At 41.8% G+C, this 15,460-nt stretch overlaps 1 protein-coding gene across 1 annotated transcript in view; it reads right to left on the bottom strand.

The window, feature by feature from the left end:
- Positions 1–15,460, bottom strand: part of LOC121180893 (protein kinase C-binding protein NELL1-like) — a 209,276-nt gene that overhangs the window by 112,014 nt on the left and 81,802 nt on the right. Inside the window, exon 12 of the mRNA XM_041036577.1 lies at positions 12,969–13,097. Within this exon, the coding sequence (XP_040892511.1) occupies positions 12,969–13,097 (129 nt within the window). The remainder of the gene's footprint in view (positions 1–12,968; positions 13,098–15,460) is intronic.

Below are 15,460 nucleotides of genomic sequence, written 5' to 3' on the forward strand. Positions count from 1 at the left end.
TGAACAAGTTATTATAGCAAACGGTTAGATAGCTTGTTTGCTGAGAGCTGAAGTACAAACCAAGCCACAGTAGATCAAAGAGAAGTCTTTAAAAAAAAAAAAGAAAAAAGAAAAGCCTTGATACTCAGTTCCACATTCCACTCAGCTCACAGGTGGGTAAGGTAACATAAATGCCTAGAAAATATTATTTTTTTTGGAGAGTACAGCTGACTGAGAGAGAGAGAAAGAGAGAGAGAGAGAGAGAGAGAGAGAGAAAGGGCATATTAGGTGAGTAAGTATTCTCAGACGAGGTAGTGATTTTTGAAGACAGAAAGGTATTTGGTGCATGACTGGTTTAGCACTGTAAAATGCATTGTATCTACTTGTTATGCTTTGTTGTAGCATTTCAGTAAGTCAGAACACCAGCACTTTCATACAGTGAGGACATATCAGTATGGATTTGAGACATATGTCCCATTAACTGGCAAAGTTACAGCTACCAGTGGTATTTTCTTGCTAAGCTTTTAAAATGAAATTTTTAACAGCCGTGTGTGTGCTATATGTCTCTGTACACTTGCTGGATGTGTACATCATCCATCAGAGGAGTTACACACTTGTTATTGGGGAGTTCACCTGCAGGACGTTCATCACATGAAGGTCAACCCAAAATCCACCAGCTGCTCTTCATTAACACTCAACCTTTCAATTCAGCCATCTGCCAGCCCAAGAAATTAATGTTTAAAGCCTTTCGGGAGGAGGCTTGTAGATAAACCCAAGACACAGGTTTGTGTTTCTTCACTTGTGACGACCTTCCACTGACAGCATTCACACACTAAGCTCAACACCTGCTATTACATCCTTAACCTATCTCAGTACACCATGTCCTGTCATTTTGGATTTATTGGAAAAAAACAAGCTGAAGGCTGGATAAAAAGTCCTTTCATTGATTAGCCCCCTGGTGGCAAATATAAGAAGGGCAAGTGGGAGCATACGATGACAGTGACATTTCTCACACAGGTGGAAAACAAAGTAATTCCAATATTCGCAGTCAAAGCTTATCAGCTAAATTCACCCTAATGCATCATTTCTACCTGCAAAATGCTAAATGTTAAGCATGATGTTATTTGTAGCATGATTTGTGGAGGAGGAGGAGGAGTCTCCAATAATGCTGTTTAGAGCAATCGTAAGCCATTAATACAGGTAAGGGGCGTTGCCATATCAGAAAGTAGTACTCATACTCATGTCTGCACACACACCCACACACATACACCTATAGCATAACAGGTGAGTCCTTGGACAAACACCTAAAACAACTGAGACTCTCAGCTTTCCTTTGAACTACCAAATAGCGGATGATTATCTCCACTTCCCTATTCCTGTAACTTCTGGACTCGATTATAGGGCAAGTCTTGTGCCATGCAACAAGGGAAACCAAGATTTCCCTGAATTATAAATGATAACGATGCTTCACACGCAGCTTTGATCGTGTAAACCTTGAATAAATCGATGAGCTCTTCCCTCACTGTGCCGGCAGGCTGAACTGCTGCACCGGGGCTAAAATACACTCCTAAAAGACAGCCACAGTTGACATGCTTTGGGCAACAGGTGCAGAGAGCTGAAGCCCTTTGTACTTTGAGCATCTGTATTATAGCTGGGAGCGCTTGGCAGATATTTTTGGGGGAGCACTAGATGAGGCTCCTGCTGTTGCTATGAGACTTTTGAAAACCGCTTTGAAGCGTGGCACAGTTCAGTTCGAAGTTGAAATATTTTTAACTTCCTGCACTTGGTGCTGTTGACACCAAAACATGCCAGGCTTTTAGAGCTGGAAACATATAGCTGTATACACACACAGTATCAACAATGAGAATAGGGCGAGGATGCTGCAAAGGGAACGAGGATGTGAAGCACTTACAATGGGCAGGCAAAAGCACACCATCACACTCAGACCCAGATTCACTTCAGCTGCTGATAGAAGAGGTCACAATATTCAAAGACGGACAGGGGACAGAAAGACTGAAGGATATTTGAAATAAGTTTCTTCAAGACTTCTATGACTAGATTCCCTCTCATAGTTTAGACTGCTTCACACTGAATTATGAACTCTGAAAGCTCTCACTGTCAAAGCTGCACTTCCTCTTACGGCTGCAGGATGCCGGCTTCATAAAAATCTCAGGCCCCAAAAGATCCATGAAAAAGATGCTGACTTCTTCCCCAAAATGCAAAATCAGTCAAAGCAATTTCACAAGAAATGATGTGTGTGTCTTAATAGTGATTTTCAGAATAAATGTTTCATTATGAAGAGAGAAATTAAAGCTGAAAGAGAGAAAGAGAATTATTTCGGGGGTATGTTTGCTTGATTGACTGATACAGTATCTCATTCTAGCACAATCCGCCATGCTTCGGTTACCTCAGATCCCCACTCAATAAATAAAATGTTGTAGCTCCAGTAAATGCCGTGATGGCAGCAAACTGTGAACTCAAACTGAAGCTTTAAAAAAAAAAGATCCATTCAAAGATCGATGGATTTTTCACTGTCTATGCTACAAATACAAGGAAATAATCTCTGGTGTCTTCTTCAAGTGTGAAGCATTTTTCAAAGGCAAACACTCAATACTCACTGGATTAATCTTCTGTTAAATCTACTGACTTTCACTCCTGTGCATGTATTTTCTTTATAGACATGATTTGAGTTCAGCATCATCCCAACTTCCTTATAAAGTCACAGCTCATCTTGGTTGCACTGGAGCATTAAATTAGTGCTGTGACAGATACGACAAAAGGCTGTTGGCGGGTTTAATTGCCAGTGGTTAAATATGGTATGAATGTAAGGTGGCCCGGCAGAACGTTTGGGTCATAAACCAGTCTGAGCTGTCGTGCTTTGTGGAGCTGAGCAGAAAATCACTACTCCAAGGGAAAATCCTTGACATGTACTCTCACAACTAAAATCAATCCCCCGAGCAAAGCTGAACCTCGGGATAAATTCAGAGTCTTGGAGTACAAACTATCTCATTTCATCAAAAAAGGGACAACTGGGCCAAAACGTATATTCATCAGTTGATATATTGTATATTTAGGCAGAACAAAATGATTTGTACACAGTTTTTCTCACAGCAGGTGTTTTTCCCTCTAGATTGGATACTAATCTTGTCTTTCAAAAAGCCCCGTCAGGTCAGAAACTTTGTGCAAGAGAGTAATTTAGTTCACTCAGTCATTTGAGTTTTGTCTTATTCACTAGCCTGTGTGTGTGTGTGTGTGTGTGTGTGTGTGTGTGTGTGTGTGTGTGTGTGTGTGTGTGTGTGTGTGTGTGTGTGTGTGTGTGTGTGTGTGTAAAAGGCCAAGGACACTGTCTGAGCTAAGTGGAGATGACTGATGTCCTCGCAGTCATAATTGTGTCATTACCACCCTGTGGAACATGATCATTAGTCCCTGCAGTCTCTGCTGTAATTAACAGATTGGGGATGACTGAAGGGAAGACTGAGGAGGAGCTTCTGTCCGTATCCAGACCTGACCACGGTCATGTTTTCACATTCCAGCCAAAACACACAGGAAATTACCTCAGTGTCCCTAAATCCACTGCACACCAATCACATGATCAATGGTGTGTTCAGGTGCATTATCGGCTCAAAAAGTCAGGTTTCAGTCTTGGTGAGGCTAGACTGAAATGCCCGACCATTTCTTTCATCCAGGTTCAAACTGCAGCTGCTAGAGTGCACTGCTAATTAGAGCTGTGTTTGTTTAGTGTGTCCCTGCATCTGAAATCAAAGCAGGACAGCACGACATAAGAAATGTTCAAGCTTCACACCAGTTTGAAATTAAGAGAGCCAGTCCGTAACAGTGTCTGACCCCTCATCTTCACAAATCCCACAATGAGACACAACTCCTCTCCTCTAAAAAGATAATAAAGATTACAGTAGTGATATGATCTTTGCCTTAATTTACAAAGACTTTTTCTCAACCGCAAGATAAAAAATATATAAAAGAATAGGAAGATAACCTACTTTATAATGTGATAGAGAGAAAAACTATTTTGTCTGGCAGTTGAGTAATTACCTGTTATTGAAAATCACTTTGGAAATCTGATGACGTATCACGGTCTGGCCAATATGAAGATGGGAAATGGTAAATTGTCCTAACTCTTGGGGCAAAACAGAGATCCATGCTAATGAAATAAAACAGGCCTGCAGGTAATCTGCAATCGCTCCCATTAGGCTATTTAGAGCCTTTAACTTTTTCAGGCTTGCACAGGAGCTTTCAGGCTCAATTCCAATGAAAATTTGAAGACTTTAGCCCATAGACCATGCAGAGCAGCATGCCAGCAAGCCCTCTGGCTCGAGGATTACCACCCCAATCCCCTGCAGCTCAGAAATGGTCAGGAAATTGAACGGGAATAAGCAGGGATAAATAACCATATGAGGAATGAGGCAAGGGAAAGGAGCGATGCCAAGGACAGCGCTGGCAGTGCTGGACCACATGCAGTCAGTGTAGTGCAGATGGCAGAGATGGATGCCACCCAGAAGAGAGTTTGAGAAGTGGGACAGGGAGGGAGGCGAGGGGAGCAGCACTACACACACACACACACAAACACTGTACACTGTCGTTCAGCGAAATGACTGTAATTCATTACAGGTCTTTCACTGACCTTTTACCAGAGTGCTCACCCACTGTGACTCCAGCAGACCTCTGCCAGTGTAACACAGCAGGCCGAGTCAATCCACCCGCTGCTCACAGAGAAGCTCTCCTCACACTCTCAGACTTTCAGCACCATGGACTGAGCTTGGCTAGCAGCGCTGCTTCTCTTTCCAACACTGTCCTCTCTTCCATTATCTCTGTCTGAGCAGTGAAGAGAGAGTTTAATTGTTATTTTTACCCAGGCTTGTCTATTTGTTTATTAGATTTTTTTTTTTTTTAACTTTTATTTAAAGAATTATTCCAGTTTATTTTAACTAGGATCTTATCTTAGTAGCTACAGTCAGTAGCCAGTTAGCTTAGCTTAGCTTAGCTTAGCACAAAGTTAGCTTTCCTAAGTCAAATGGTTACAAGATCTGCCTGCCAGTAATTGCTCTTTGCATTGGTGACTGACCAGAATAACAGTTATAAACACAGGTTTATGTGTTTTTCAAATTAACAAACCTCAGGCTGTATGTTGTATGTACAGTGTGAAAAAAGAAATTATACTGAATAGAACCTTACCAAAAGTCATCAATACAATTAATTCTTTAAAAGACTGCAAGACCTCAACACACATGAGAGCACAGGGGTTTTATCACTTTAACTAAAGGTGTGACCCCATCTTCCAGTGTACTTAGGTGCTGGTGGGAATTTATAGGACTTCCTGGTTGATTGCTAAACATGTGCTTTGGGAGGACAAACAACTAAACAAACTTTTATGAAGGACACAGCTTACAGCAGGTTGTTGGCATAGGCTTGTACTGCTGCCTTTTAGCTTGTCCTTGTATTTATTTACCTTACTGACTGCTTGTCTGTCACTGTCTTCATATCTCCCTCAACCGCTGGCCCCGCCTCGACTCCCTCTTTCTACGTTGTACAGGACTGAGGAGGAGCAGACGCTGTTGCTCATTCGTTCCCTGTCATTACGTCTTTGTTTTAACAAGGCGGAGGCAGAGTTCCCACAGAGAAGCTGATTGATTCGCAGAGGTACAAACACAGCCAATTACTCTTTAATGCCACTGAGTGAGAGCCAATTCAGCCAGCGGCACTCGCCAGTGCCACAAGAGACAGACGCACACCACTTCTCCCATCATCGCAGACTGAATAAGGACAAATGAGGATTATCTAAGCTGCTCCAAATCAATAAGTCACTTTCTTTTGCATTAGCGCACATCGCTTTACTCTCATCAGCACTGTACTGAGAACATTAATAGCAATGACATGACGCTGAAGTGGTCCGTGCTACAGAATTAGTAAAATCTTCTCGATACATTATAGGTGTGTATTTCCATGTTTCTCTGGCTCCTGGTGTTGTTATGTGTGACCAGACTCAGTGGGGAAAAGTAAGCAGAAGCTGTCAGTTTCAGAGGATTAGCTGTAGCATGAGGGCAGGTGCAGCACTCTGGGTAGAGACACATCGTGTTTTCTTGAGCTTATCTGAAAACCCAGGACAGCTACACACACCCACAAACACACTCGCACTTACACACACCTTCATCCCTACTGTGGAAGCTCTGCAGGCAGGCGCTGCCCTTGATGAGCTCATTTCCAACCTCTGTGGATATGATTCCTGCAGGTTTGCACTCCCAGGGATCTGTCTGTATTTCTGTTGGTTTGTAACTGCAGCCTCCCACCACCATAGATCTCAGTCTGTCTATGTGTCTGTCAGTCAGTGTATCGGCCTGTCCCATTCAGGAGCCAAATGCCCATCTTAGTTCATTTGCAAACATGCGATAACAGCGCATCTACTGGTCTCAGCAACATGGAGAGACAAGATAGGTAAAATCCAGCATAAATGATTTCCTAAATCTGAAATCATCAGCCCCAGGTGTATGGGATCTGGACCTTATCAGCTGCGGCAATCAGGGCAAACATGAGGATACACTATGTGGGAAGCGCTTAGTGAAACAGCTACCAAAGCCTTTGGGAGAGAGGAAAACCAAAACGATGACATTTAAGGGGTCAGTTCTCCCAAATCACAAAGACATTTCCACCTGCCCATAGCAATATCTGGCCATGCAGATAGTTTAGTCTTCTATGTGCCAAGCTTTTCAGATCTGTGTCTGAGATTTCTGACACCATCCCAAAACAAAGGAGGTGAGTGGAATTTAAACTGTGGTGCTCGCAGCATTGAAAAATGAATGCTAAGCCTCACAGCAGTTTTCTCCTCAACTCCTTTTACTGAGGAAATGATCTGTAAGAAAACTGTCCACAATGAGGTTTGTGCATGATCAAACGCAACCACGACACCATGTCTGGAAATGTGTTTTATAAGTTTTCAGTGCTTCTCAGTATCAGAAAGCAAAAGTCCATTCACCTCCGTGGAGGCACAGAAATTTGTAAGTCATCAAATTGTGAGCTAAAGAAAGGAAATGAAATCATGTATTTTCTCATCTAAGATAAGAAATCTTATCAAGCACATTATGCATAAGGTTGTTAAGTGTTTCAAGGTAACCTGTCTTGGCTTTTGTTAATAAGTTGTTCAATCCTTGCAGCTCTTTAGGGTTTCTTACCAGAGGTTAACAACAGCAAGACTCATGCAGCAATAAAAACATTAACAGATCACTGCACTGAGAGGCTTGTGTCAGTATTCTTCATAAGTTCATATTCATCAAGTCATAAGCGCAACATGTTTCGACACATGCTTCATCAGATCTGTTTTGTAAACAAGATTTTTTTTTAAAAATGCCACTTTTCCCATTTGTGTGTCATCAAAAGCCAAGGTGATTTTTTAAAACTCTTGTTTGCCTTTTGTGGCCAGCGTGTGCGAAATGGACGAGACATTGATTACAGCCACTCAAAGCCCCACACCCACACTATAGATTTTATGTAAAACACTGCATGGACACACATTGATGTGGCTGCATCCACTGGTGGCACTGATAGTTGGCTCTAAAGTGATTTCATCGAGCTTATTTTCAATAACTGCAACTCAATGTGATGAGGGCGACCCGTCTACAGTATTTAACACAATGCATCCAGGCAATATAATATTAGACCTTTCTTTTCAAAATGCTGCCACTGCTCTGGTTCATCATGATGCATGAGATGTTTAATATGAAGCCTATGACTGGCTGATTGTCTCTTACACCACAAAGAATATGGCAATACATCAAGCATGATGTCTGGAGTGTGTTCGAGCTGCTCCGGTTACAGTAGCTGTGATGCTATTAGCACCAGAATCACTGCATTCTTATCAGTCAGTGGAGAAAAGCCACAGAAAGAGAGAGCAAGGAAGAGAAGAAGAGCTAAAATCTGCTGTTTGTGTCAGCGGAGATTGACTGGAGATCAGGGACAATCATAAAGTGCCTCCCCAGAGCCTGTTAGCTAAGGGGACACATCAGAGAGTCAGTCCCTGAACCCCGGGAGTTCAGTTGCTCCGGAGCTAAATGAAAGCAAGCTCAACAAACAGAAATAGCCCCGTTAGGTTTGATGTGTCTGCCTCACACTGGGCTCTAATCTTATTACCCATAACAGAAAAAAAAGCTGGTCTGTAGGCCAAATAAAACCGAAGACGACTGCTGCCCTAGCTGGTGATTGACAGAAATGTGAAGTAGAGGGGGGAGTCACAACACAAATTTGATCGAACGCATGTTAATTAGGCCCAATTAAACTTAGCAATTGTACTCCCAACAAAACACACAGATGGTGAGGTGATGAAACAAATCCACCTTTTTAAGTAAAACAAGGGTGAGTCAGTGTTTGAGCTCCACATAAGAGCTGCTGAGGAGTTACAGTGCACAACAGGAGCTAATGCTGCAATTAATGTGGGCCAAGTGACCCATGAGAGTTCTTAGCAGCAGGAGAATTCTCCACAACAACCTCCTGAGATCATTTCTATGGAAATAAGCTTCAACTCTGCATATGTGAAAATACTTGACTCAACTCGAGCGTCTTACTAACTGCTCTGACTTTTCCCTAATGTGCTCACCCATAAACATTTCCAAGGACACGCTGTGGTGATGGAGCCTTTAATTTGAAACATGGAGGAGGAAGGAAGTGCACAGAAGAGGCACTTGAGAGGCTATAAAAAAAAAAAAAAAGAAAAGAAAAATGCTTCCTGCAGAGTGGGAGATCATTTGGTTATACTGAGGAAAAAGGTCCATATAAAGATGAGAACATATGCAATGAAAGAAAGATACGTACTATCTAGGTGCACTTTGGTTCAACATTAGACCCATGCTGGGATTTCACCCACCATGGAAAAAGATATACAGAGCAGCCTCTGTGGTAACAACTGGCCATTTGGGAGGAGGGTCCCTGCAGCCCACAGCTAAGAAACAGGGAATTACGTTGTTTGTCCTTAGCTGATGCAACTATTTTCAACATCAGCAGGTCTAGCACTTTATTTGGAGCTGTATAGTGAGAGGGTTCAACCCGCTGCGTTTCAACAACGTGGGACACTTTTTAGGCTATAATTAACAAGTTGTCAGCAAAACAACGACAACAGTGTTTATGTCTGTGTCGTCTGGAGCTGAGAGGACACAAGAATTTCACTGATAGCATAAACAAAAGCTGATGAGGATAATAAGCCCATGATAAGCCCATTTCCACAAACGTTAAAAACTATAATATACTGAATGGAGCAGCATCAAGTGGTGTGACACTACTTTAACACTTAACTTTCACTGGTGAGACACCTGTTTACAAAAAACCCTTTAAATATGGATGAAGATTCTGTGTTTGGTTTAGGTGCTGGGGGCCAAGCTATAAAATAACAGTCAGATGTCCTGATTTAAAACGTAATGGGCTCAGCGGAGGCAACGCCACTTCATTTCAATTTCACCTTGTTTTTTTATTTATTCATTCTCATAGCAGGATATCTTGTTGTGCATTATCACTTATATAATGGATGAGATGTCGTTTTGCAACATGGCGTTGCCTCTGAATTGTCTGATTAACTGCAAAGTACACTAGAAAATATATCTCTGGCAAACGGTAAAATGCAGTTCGCCGTTTCCTATATATGAAGTATATATAAACTGATACCTTATACTACAGTACAGTGAAACCCCTGTATCTATAAAGTCACAAGTTTTCAGGGAGTAAGAGAAACAGCTTTGAGCAACTGAAGGTAAAAAGTAGAATCATGTGATATTACAGCTGAGGCTAAAATGTAGATGTCACCAACACTGGAGTAACAAACTTTAAACAAGATTTATTTTGTACATGTTCGTGCTGCTCATACAGTTCAATACATATGAAAGAAGGTAATGGATGCAAAGTTAAAGGTCTTTCAGGTAACTGTGAGGAGAACATGACCTTTAGTGCAAACAGTCATTCAATGTGGAGTCCAGCAGGACTGAAGACTTCACATGTCCATGCTGTTGCTGAAGCAGAGCCAGCAAGCCAGCAGTTTGCCCTGCTGGGGCATTTGAGTTGTTGACAAGACCAATCAATAGCAACCACTGCCTTCTCCCAGGCTTCTCCCAGGATTAGAAAGTATTTCCCCAGATAGACCAAGGAGGAGCAGCTGTTAACATCCAGTATGCAGAGCAACAGACTGGACTCATGCCTTAAATCCAGAAAGAGGTCAGCCCATATGCAGTAATACATCTTTAATGGAGTAAATAAACACACAGGCCTTGGTGGGCAGGCTAGCGAAGCACAAACCATCATTAGCGTGTGGCCATGTTTGTGTTTTTACATGTGTGCATATTGCGCATATGCATGCACATTTCTGCTTTCTCTGAGATTAGGCAGATGGCTTTGAATATGAACACATTCACCACATTCTCATGCTGGGTGTAGAAATCAGGCCTGTGTCATACATGCTGCAGTAGACACACAATATGCTGAAGATTCAGCAACTTCCAGTGTACATGTACCTTCTTCTCAGTATCATGAACTGACATGTAGTAACTATTGCCATACATTTGTAAACAAAGAGCTATTGGTAGTAGAATTATATATTTATCCAAGTCTAAGATATTTGTGATTTTTCAAGAAAAAACAAAAACTCCAGAAATACATTATTAAGGGTGGACAAAAGTCTTCCTTAGGTTTAAGAAAAAGATCAATGTAATATCTCACAACAGATGAGACACACCATTCTGCACTTATCCAAAGTTTTGACACACTGGAGGCCAATATCCCAACAAAATATCCCATTGTAATTAGGTATTCAGCTTAAAGAGAGGGCAAGAATAATTATGGCACCACAGAGTGACTGAATGCGAGACAGAAGATGCAGGCTAGGCTCTGTTTAAATCCTCAAGTCCCTTCGATTACAAGGAAATAATCTTATATTAAATCATTCAGCTGCACATTAAAACATTTATGAGGATATAATGGTCACATTTAATGACAGATTAGAGACAAAGCCAGACACAATCTCCTGTTTATAAAAATACAACATGAGAAATTAATTTGTTCTCTAGAAGCATCTATTAGGACATCGGGACACCCCGTCAGACTGCTGAGCTTTGTTTTATCACTCAAATAAAAACAAAAAAAATAGATGCGATTAGCCCAGTCTGCTGTGTGAGACGTGTTATCCTAAACCAATTTAAGTTGGAGGTGAGAGTGAAGTCATGTCAAATATCACCATACTGTACAGCAGGATTCCAGCTAATCCACTGACAATAGAAGTTCGAGCTGCCTTAAGGGAGCAACCCCCAAACATGGATAATGCCGCCATAGCCAATAGAGCCGTGGCTCCACGATTTTAGAAAGTTGATCTAACAATCAGCGTTTCCCAGCCCTCACTCATATGGTGTGGGACTGTGGTGGATTGGAGTGGAGCTCTGGGTAAACCTCTTTACCATGCAGATCAAACAGAGGCAAACAGACTGAAGGGCTTGTGGCTACGCAGCTTTCAGCACGTTTAGTGTATTCAGACTGCTGTGGCTCCGACCCAAAGACAACTGCACCGAGCATCGAGCAAATCCTTCAATCCGCTGACTACCGCTCCCAAGCCTCTTAATCAAATAAGGCCATTAGCTCTATCACAAGTACTCTGGGTTTCAAGCACACACACACACAGACTGGGGCTTTTACTCTGCCAAGTCCAACAATCAGCATACCGGAAGCACACACACACACACACTCTTAGTGATGACTGAGTTTTTCAAAGAGGCTGGGATCCCGATCAGATTATATGTCTTGAAACCCAGATTATGGGTTCTCCAGGAAAAGTGAAGCCCACTCCACAGATGAGGGCTCAATTCCAAAATGCAGCGGGAGCTTGTCTGCTGCAAGTTCATTTTAATTTTCAGCAAGAGTTTGATCTAAGCAGAAAATTTTGAGCATGAGCAAAAGTTTCACCATAACCTGAAAGAACTGTGCTTGACTGTGCGTGTATCAGCCCACTGAATACAAATCTGTTCACTCTTGTATTCCAAAGGTGTGCCGCATGTTTAGACAAGGCTACTTAGTTTGCAGGCAGCCCATTATTTTTAGTTCACTGCAAGATTGCAACAGTTCAAAAGCCAACATCTAGGGAAACTTGCTTCAAATAGATATTAAGGTAGACATTGAGTCTGTCTTTCTTTTTTTTTTGCAAATGCTCATTTGCTTTGTATTTCTCTTCTGTGTTTTATTTTTCCACAGCACAGCTTTTGAACGTGATTCCTTTCAGCATCTGTCTCTGAACTCTTGATTATGTCACATTACATTTATTTGGCAGAGGCTTTTATCAGACCTGGAACTTCACGTCAAAGCACCACTGATCACACTAGAAGTTCATAAATCCATTACCACTGAATGATATTGTAACTTTGATGAGTGTCTATATTTTTTATTTTCACACTAGAGTTTCTAACTCCATGGCATCCTTTGTAAAATGGCCAACAGTAACTTAAAATATCATCCATGGACTAAATATGGAAAGGTCCCTTAACCAGTGGTCCTACGGTCCTTTAACAAAACTATTTACGTTGCCTAACTGAATCTTATTCTGACCCTTTACCAACCTTAACCACTGGCAACATTTTCACATCAATTTCACATCACAGACAATCAATCATCAGTGCTTCACAGATCTCACTCTTTTCTGAACATTCACTAATCCCCATGCTTTGTACAACTACTGACTGATGCCATTAAAAAAAAACAGGCCCATTTTCACAACTGACTACAATCCTTTCTCAGAACAAACCTTGCTCCGCCAGTCACCATGACATAATACACTCAGTCTGTTAGTAACAGCTCATTACAAGTCTCTGGGACACAGCCTGCATAAACGCCCTCCTAAAAAAGAACAATGAATTAAGGCTGACGCGCTGCCAGCCATGCCGCTTTTAACATCCTGAGCTAATAGACATTATGAGTCAGCCACAGAAACCCAGACTCAGCCTGAGCTGGGTAAAGTACAGTCCTACCTTCACAGTAAGTGGAATCCCCGTGGATGGAGGCATAGCCGCTCTTGCATTCACACTCTGCTTTAGTATTCCGGTTTTTACACTCAGAGTTTTCTCCACAAACGAGTCCCTCTGCGCAGAAGTCATAACCTGAAAGAGAGGACCAAAGGAAGCCTTGATTTACTTTGGTCTTAAAATTTGCTCACTCAAAGCAGTGAAAAACTGTGTACAGATCCACACAAACACACACAACTGTACACAGAGATAAAAGCAGACAAATGCACAAATGAGCAACCTTGTTCCTGTCACCCACAGTGCTGTGGATGACAAGAAGCCTCATGTATAAAGTTTATGATTGCAGTGGGTTTGGTGCAATAATAAAGTCTTGACTTCCATGAAACCATGCGCACACATGCATACACAACACACGCTGCTCATGTATCAACATTTCAGCAGACATCATCCATCGAGCCAAGAGAAGGAATGAGGCGCTTTTGTGTTCCTATGGTATTTTTGTATCGATGTGTCAGTAAAAGTGTGTTGAAGTGCTCATTTTAAAGAAATGCCATAGAAACAAGGAGCTCAAACAGCAAAAGAAGCACGTGTGAAAAATAACTGCAACACTAACTAGCTTACAAGAAGAGTCTTCACTTTAGTCAACCAACACATATCCACACAGCACCTACATCATGGTGTCTTACAGAACAGGTAACCACATGGTCTTCAAATACACCACAAGATGGCCGACTGTTTATTAGTTATCCAATGAGGACTAGGCACACAGATGGCCAGCCCCTAAAGGATACTCCACCCCAGAAATTTCAGAATAAAGGCACACAACTCATGCTTCATGCTTTGATGCATTTTTTCAAATTAAAAGAATAAGAAAATGTTGATCCAGAGCACACCAAGAAGCTACATCATCACTATTTACACTAATTCATTTGTTTTCAGTGGAAATATCCAATCAGTTTATTTCTGAACAGTTCACGGTCTTGATACAGACAGATGGCCACAGTGACTTGAAGCACGAGACACAACGTGTGCATCAACCAAAACCACCAGCAGTTGCTTTAACCTAAGCATTGCAATCCCCAGACATCAGTGTCAGACTTTGTGTTGTCCTACAGGTACCACTACCAAGAATCAAACCATGAAACTTTACCGCTGGACCACCCATGTGTCACAGTACCAGTGTTTTTCAAATTTGAACCAAACTAGAACAAGATCCTGCACGTGCACAAAAATGTGACATGACAGATAGATAGATGAACTGAGATTCAATCTGACAGATAAGGAGGTAGACAGACAGACAGACAGAGAGATGATTGTCTCTTGCTCAGTAGGTATGAGCTGATGTAGCCCATCATGTCCTGTAATGAGTGACAGACTGGCTGCACATAAAAGCCCTGAGAGACAGGGAGCCTGGGGAGCCATTACTGAGGAAAGAGCTGTGTCTGCAATATTCTTCCTCTCACCCCACACCTCACAGAATGGTGTGTAAATGTTAAAGGATTGATTACACGAGGAATAAAACACATGTGAGTGTGTGTATGCCTGTGCTTATGGCAAAGTACAGTCCCTATCCAAAAACAAACATCACTGTAAGGACAAAAACACTTTGCAGCTGTGTTTGAGATTTGTGATAGCTGGATTTTAGATTCGCAAAACACAGAAATCGGTCCCTCACTGCAGAACAAAATGTTTTTCTATTTCAGTAAAAATAGTGGGGTATGAACGCTCTGTGACAATTGTGTAATTACCAATTTTACAGAACCAGCATGACTCTGAGGACTTAGCAACGAGGCACAAGTACATTTCAGAGTGACGGCAAAGTACTGAGTCACACAGCGGAGAAGAGGTCTGGAGATGATTTGGAAATAATGAGTGGCTCTGAGGTTTAGCACCCGTGGGTGTGTGTGTGTGTAAGAAAGAGAGAGGGAAAGAAAGAGGGTTGCAGGGAAGATGCACTGTGACCCTAATCTTTAATTGTTTGTTCTTATAGTCTAAACTCTTTCTGATGCCCTGTCCTTTAATCTCTATACCTTTCTTCTCCTCCCCTCTCTAACCTCCATTTTGTCTTCTCCTGTCCTTTCTCCTTTTTTCTAACAGATTTATTTTTTATTCTTCCTTAATTATTATCTTCTCATCTTTTCTTTGCCTTTCCTCTCCTGCCCGCTATCTTCATCTTTTTCCTTTACCTTTCTCCGAACATATGGAGTTATTCTTGCCTCCTTTCCTCTCATGTGCTCTATACTCTTTACATTGCCTGTCCTTTTCCCCTTCCCTCCTTTCTTTTCAACATATCAGGTCTAAGACTTTATATTTCCTTGCCTCCTTGCCATCTTATCCTTCACATTCTCAATCTTTTCTCTCTCATCTTCCTTCATCCTTCTCGCCTTTCCTGTCCCCTTCTCTGAACCTGTCTTTTCCTTCTCTTTTACTTGCTTTTCATCTTCCTCTCCTCTGAATGTGGTGAATCTAAGGCGTGCTGCTTATCTTACCCAAACGAG

Source organism: Toxotes jaculatrix, chromosome 1, assembly GCF_017976425.1.
Source record: "Toxotes jaculatrix isolate fToxJac2 chromosome 1, fToxJac2.pri, whole genome shotgun sequence".
NCBI classification, from domain to species: domain Eukaryota; kingdom Metazoa; phylum Chordata; class Actinopteri; family Toxotidae; genus Toxotes; species Toxotes jaculatrix.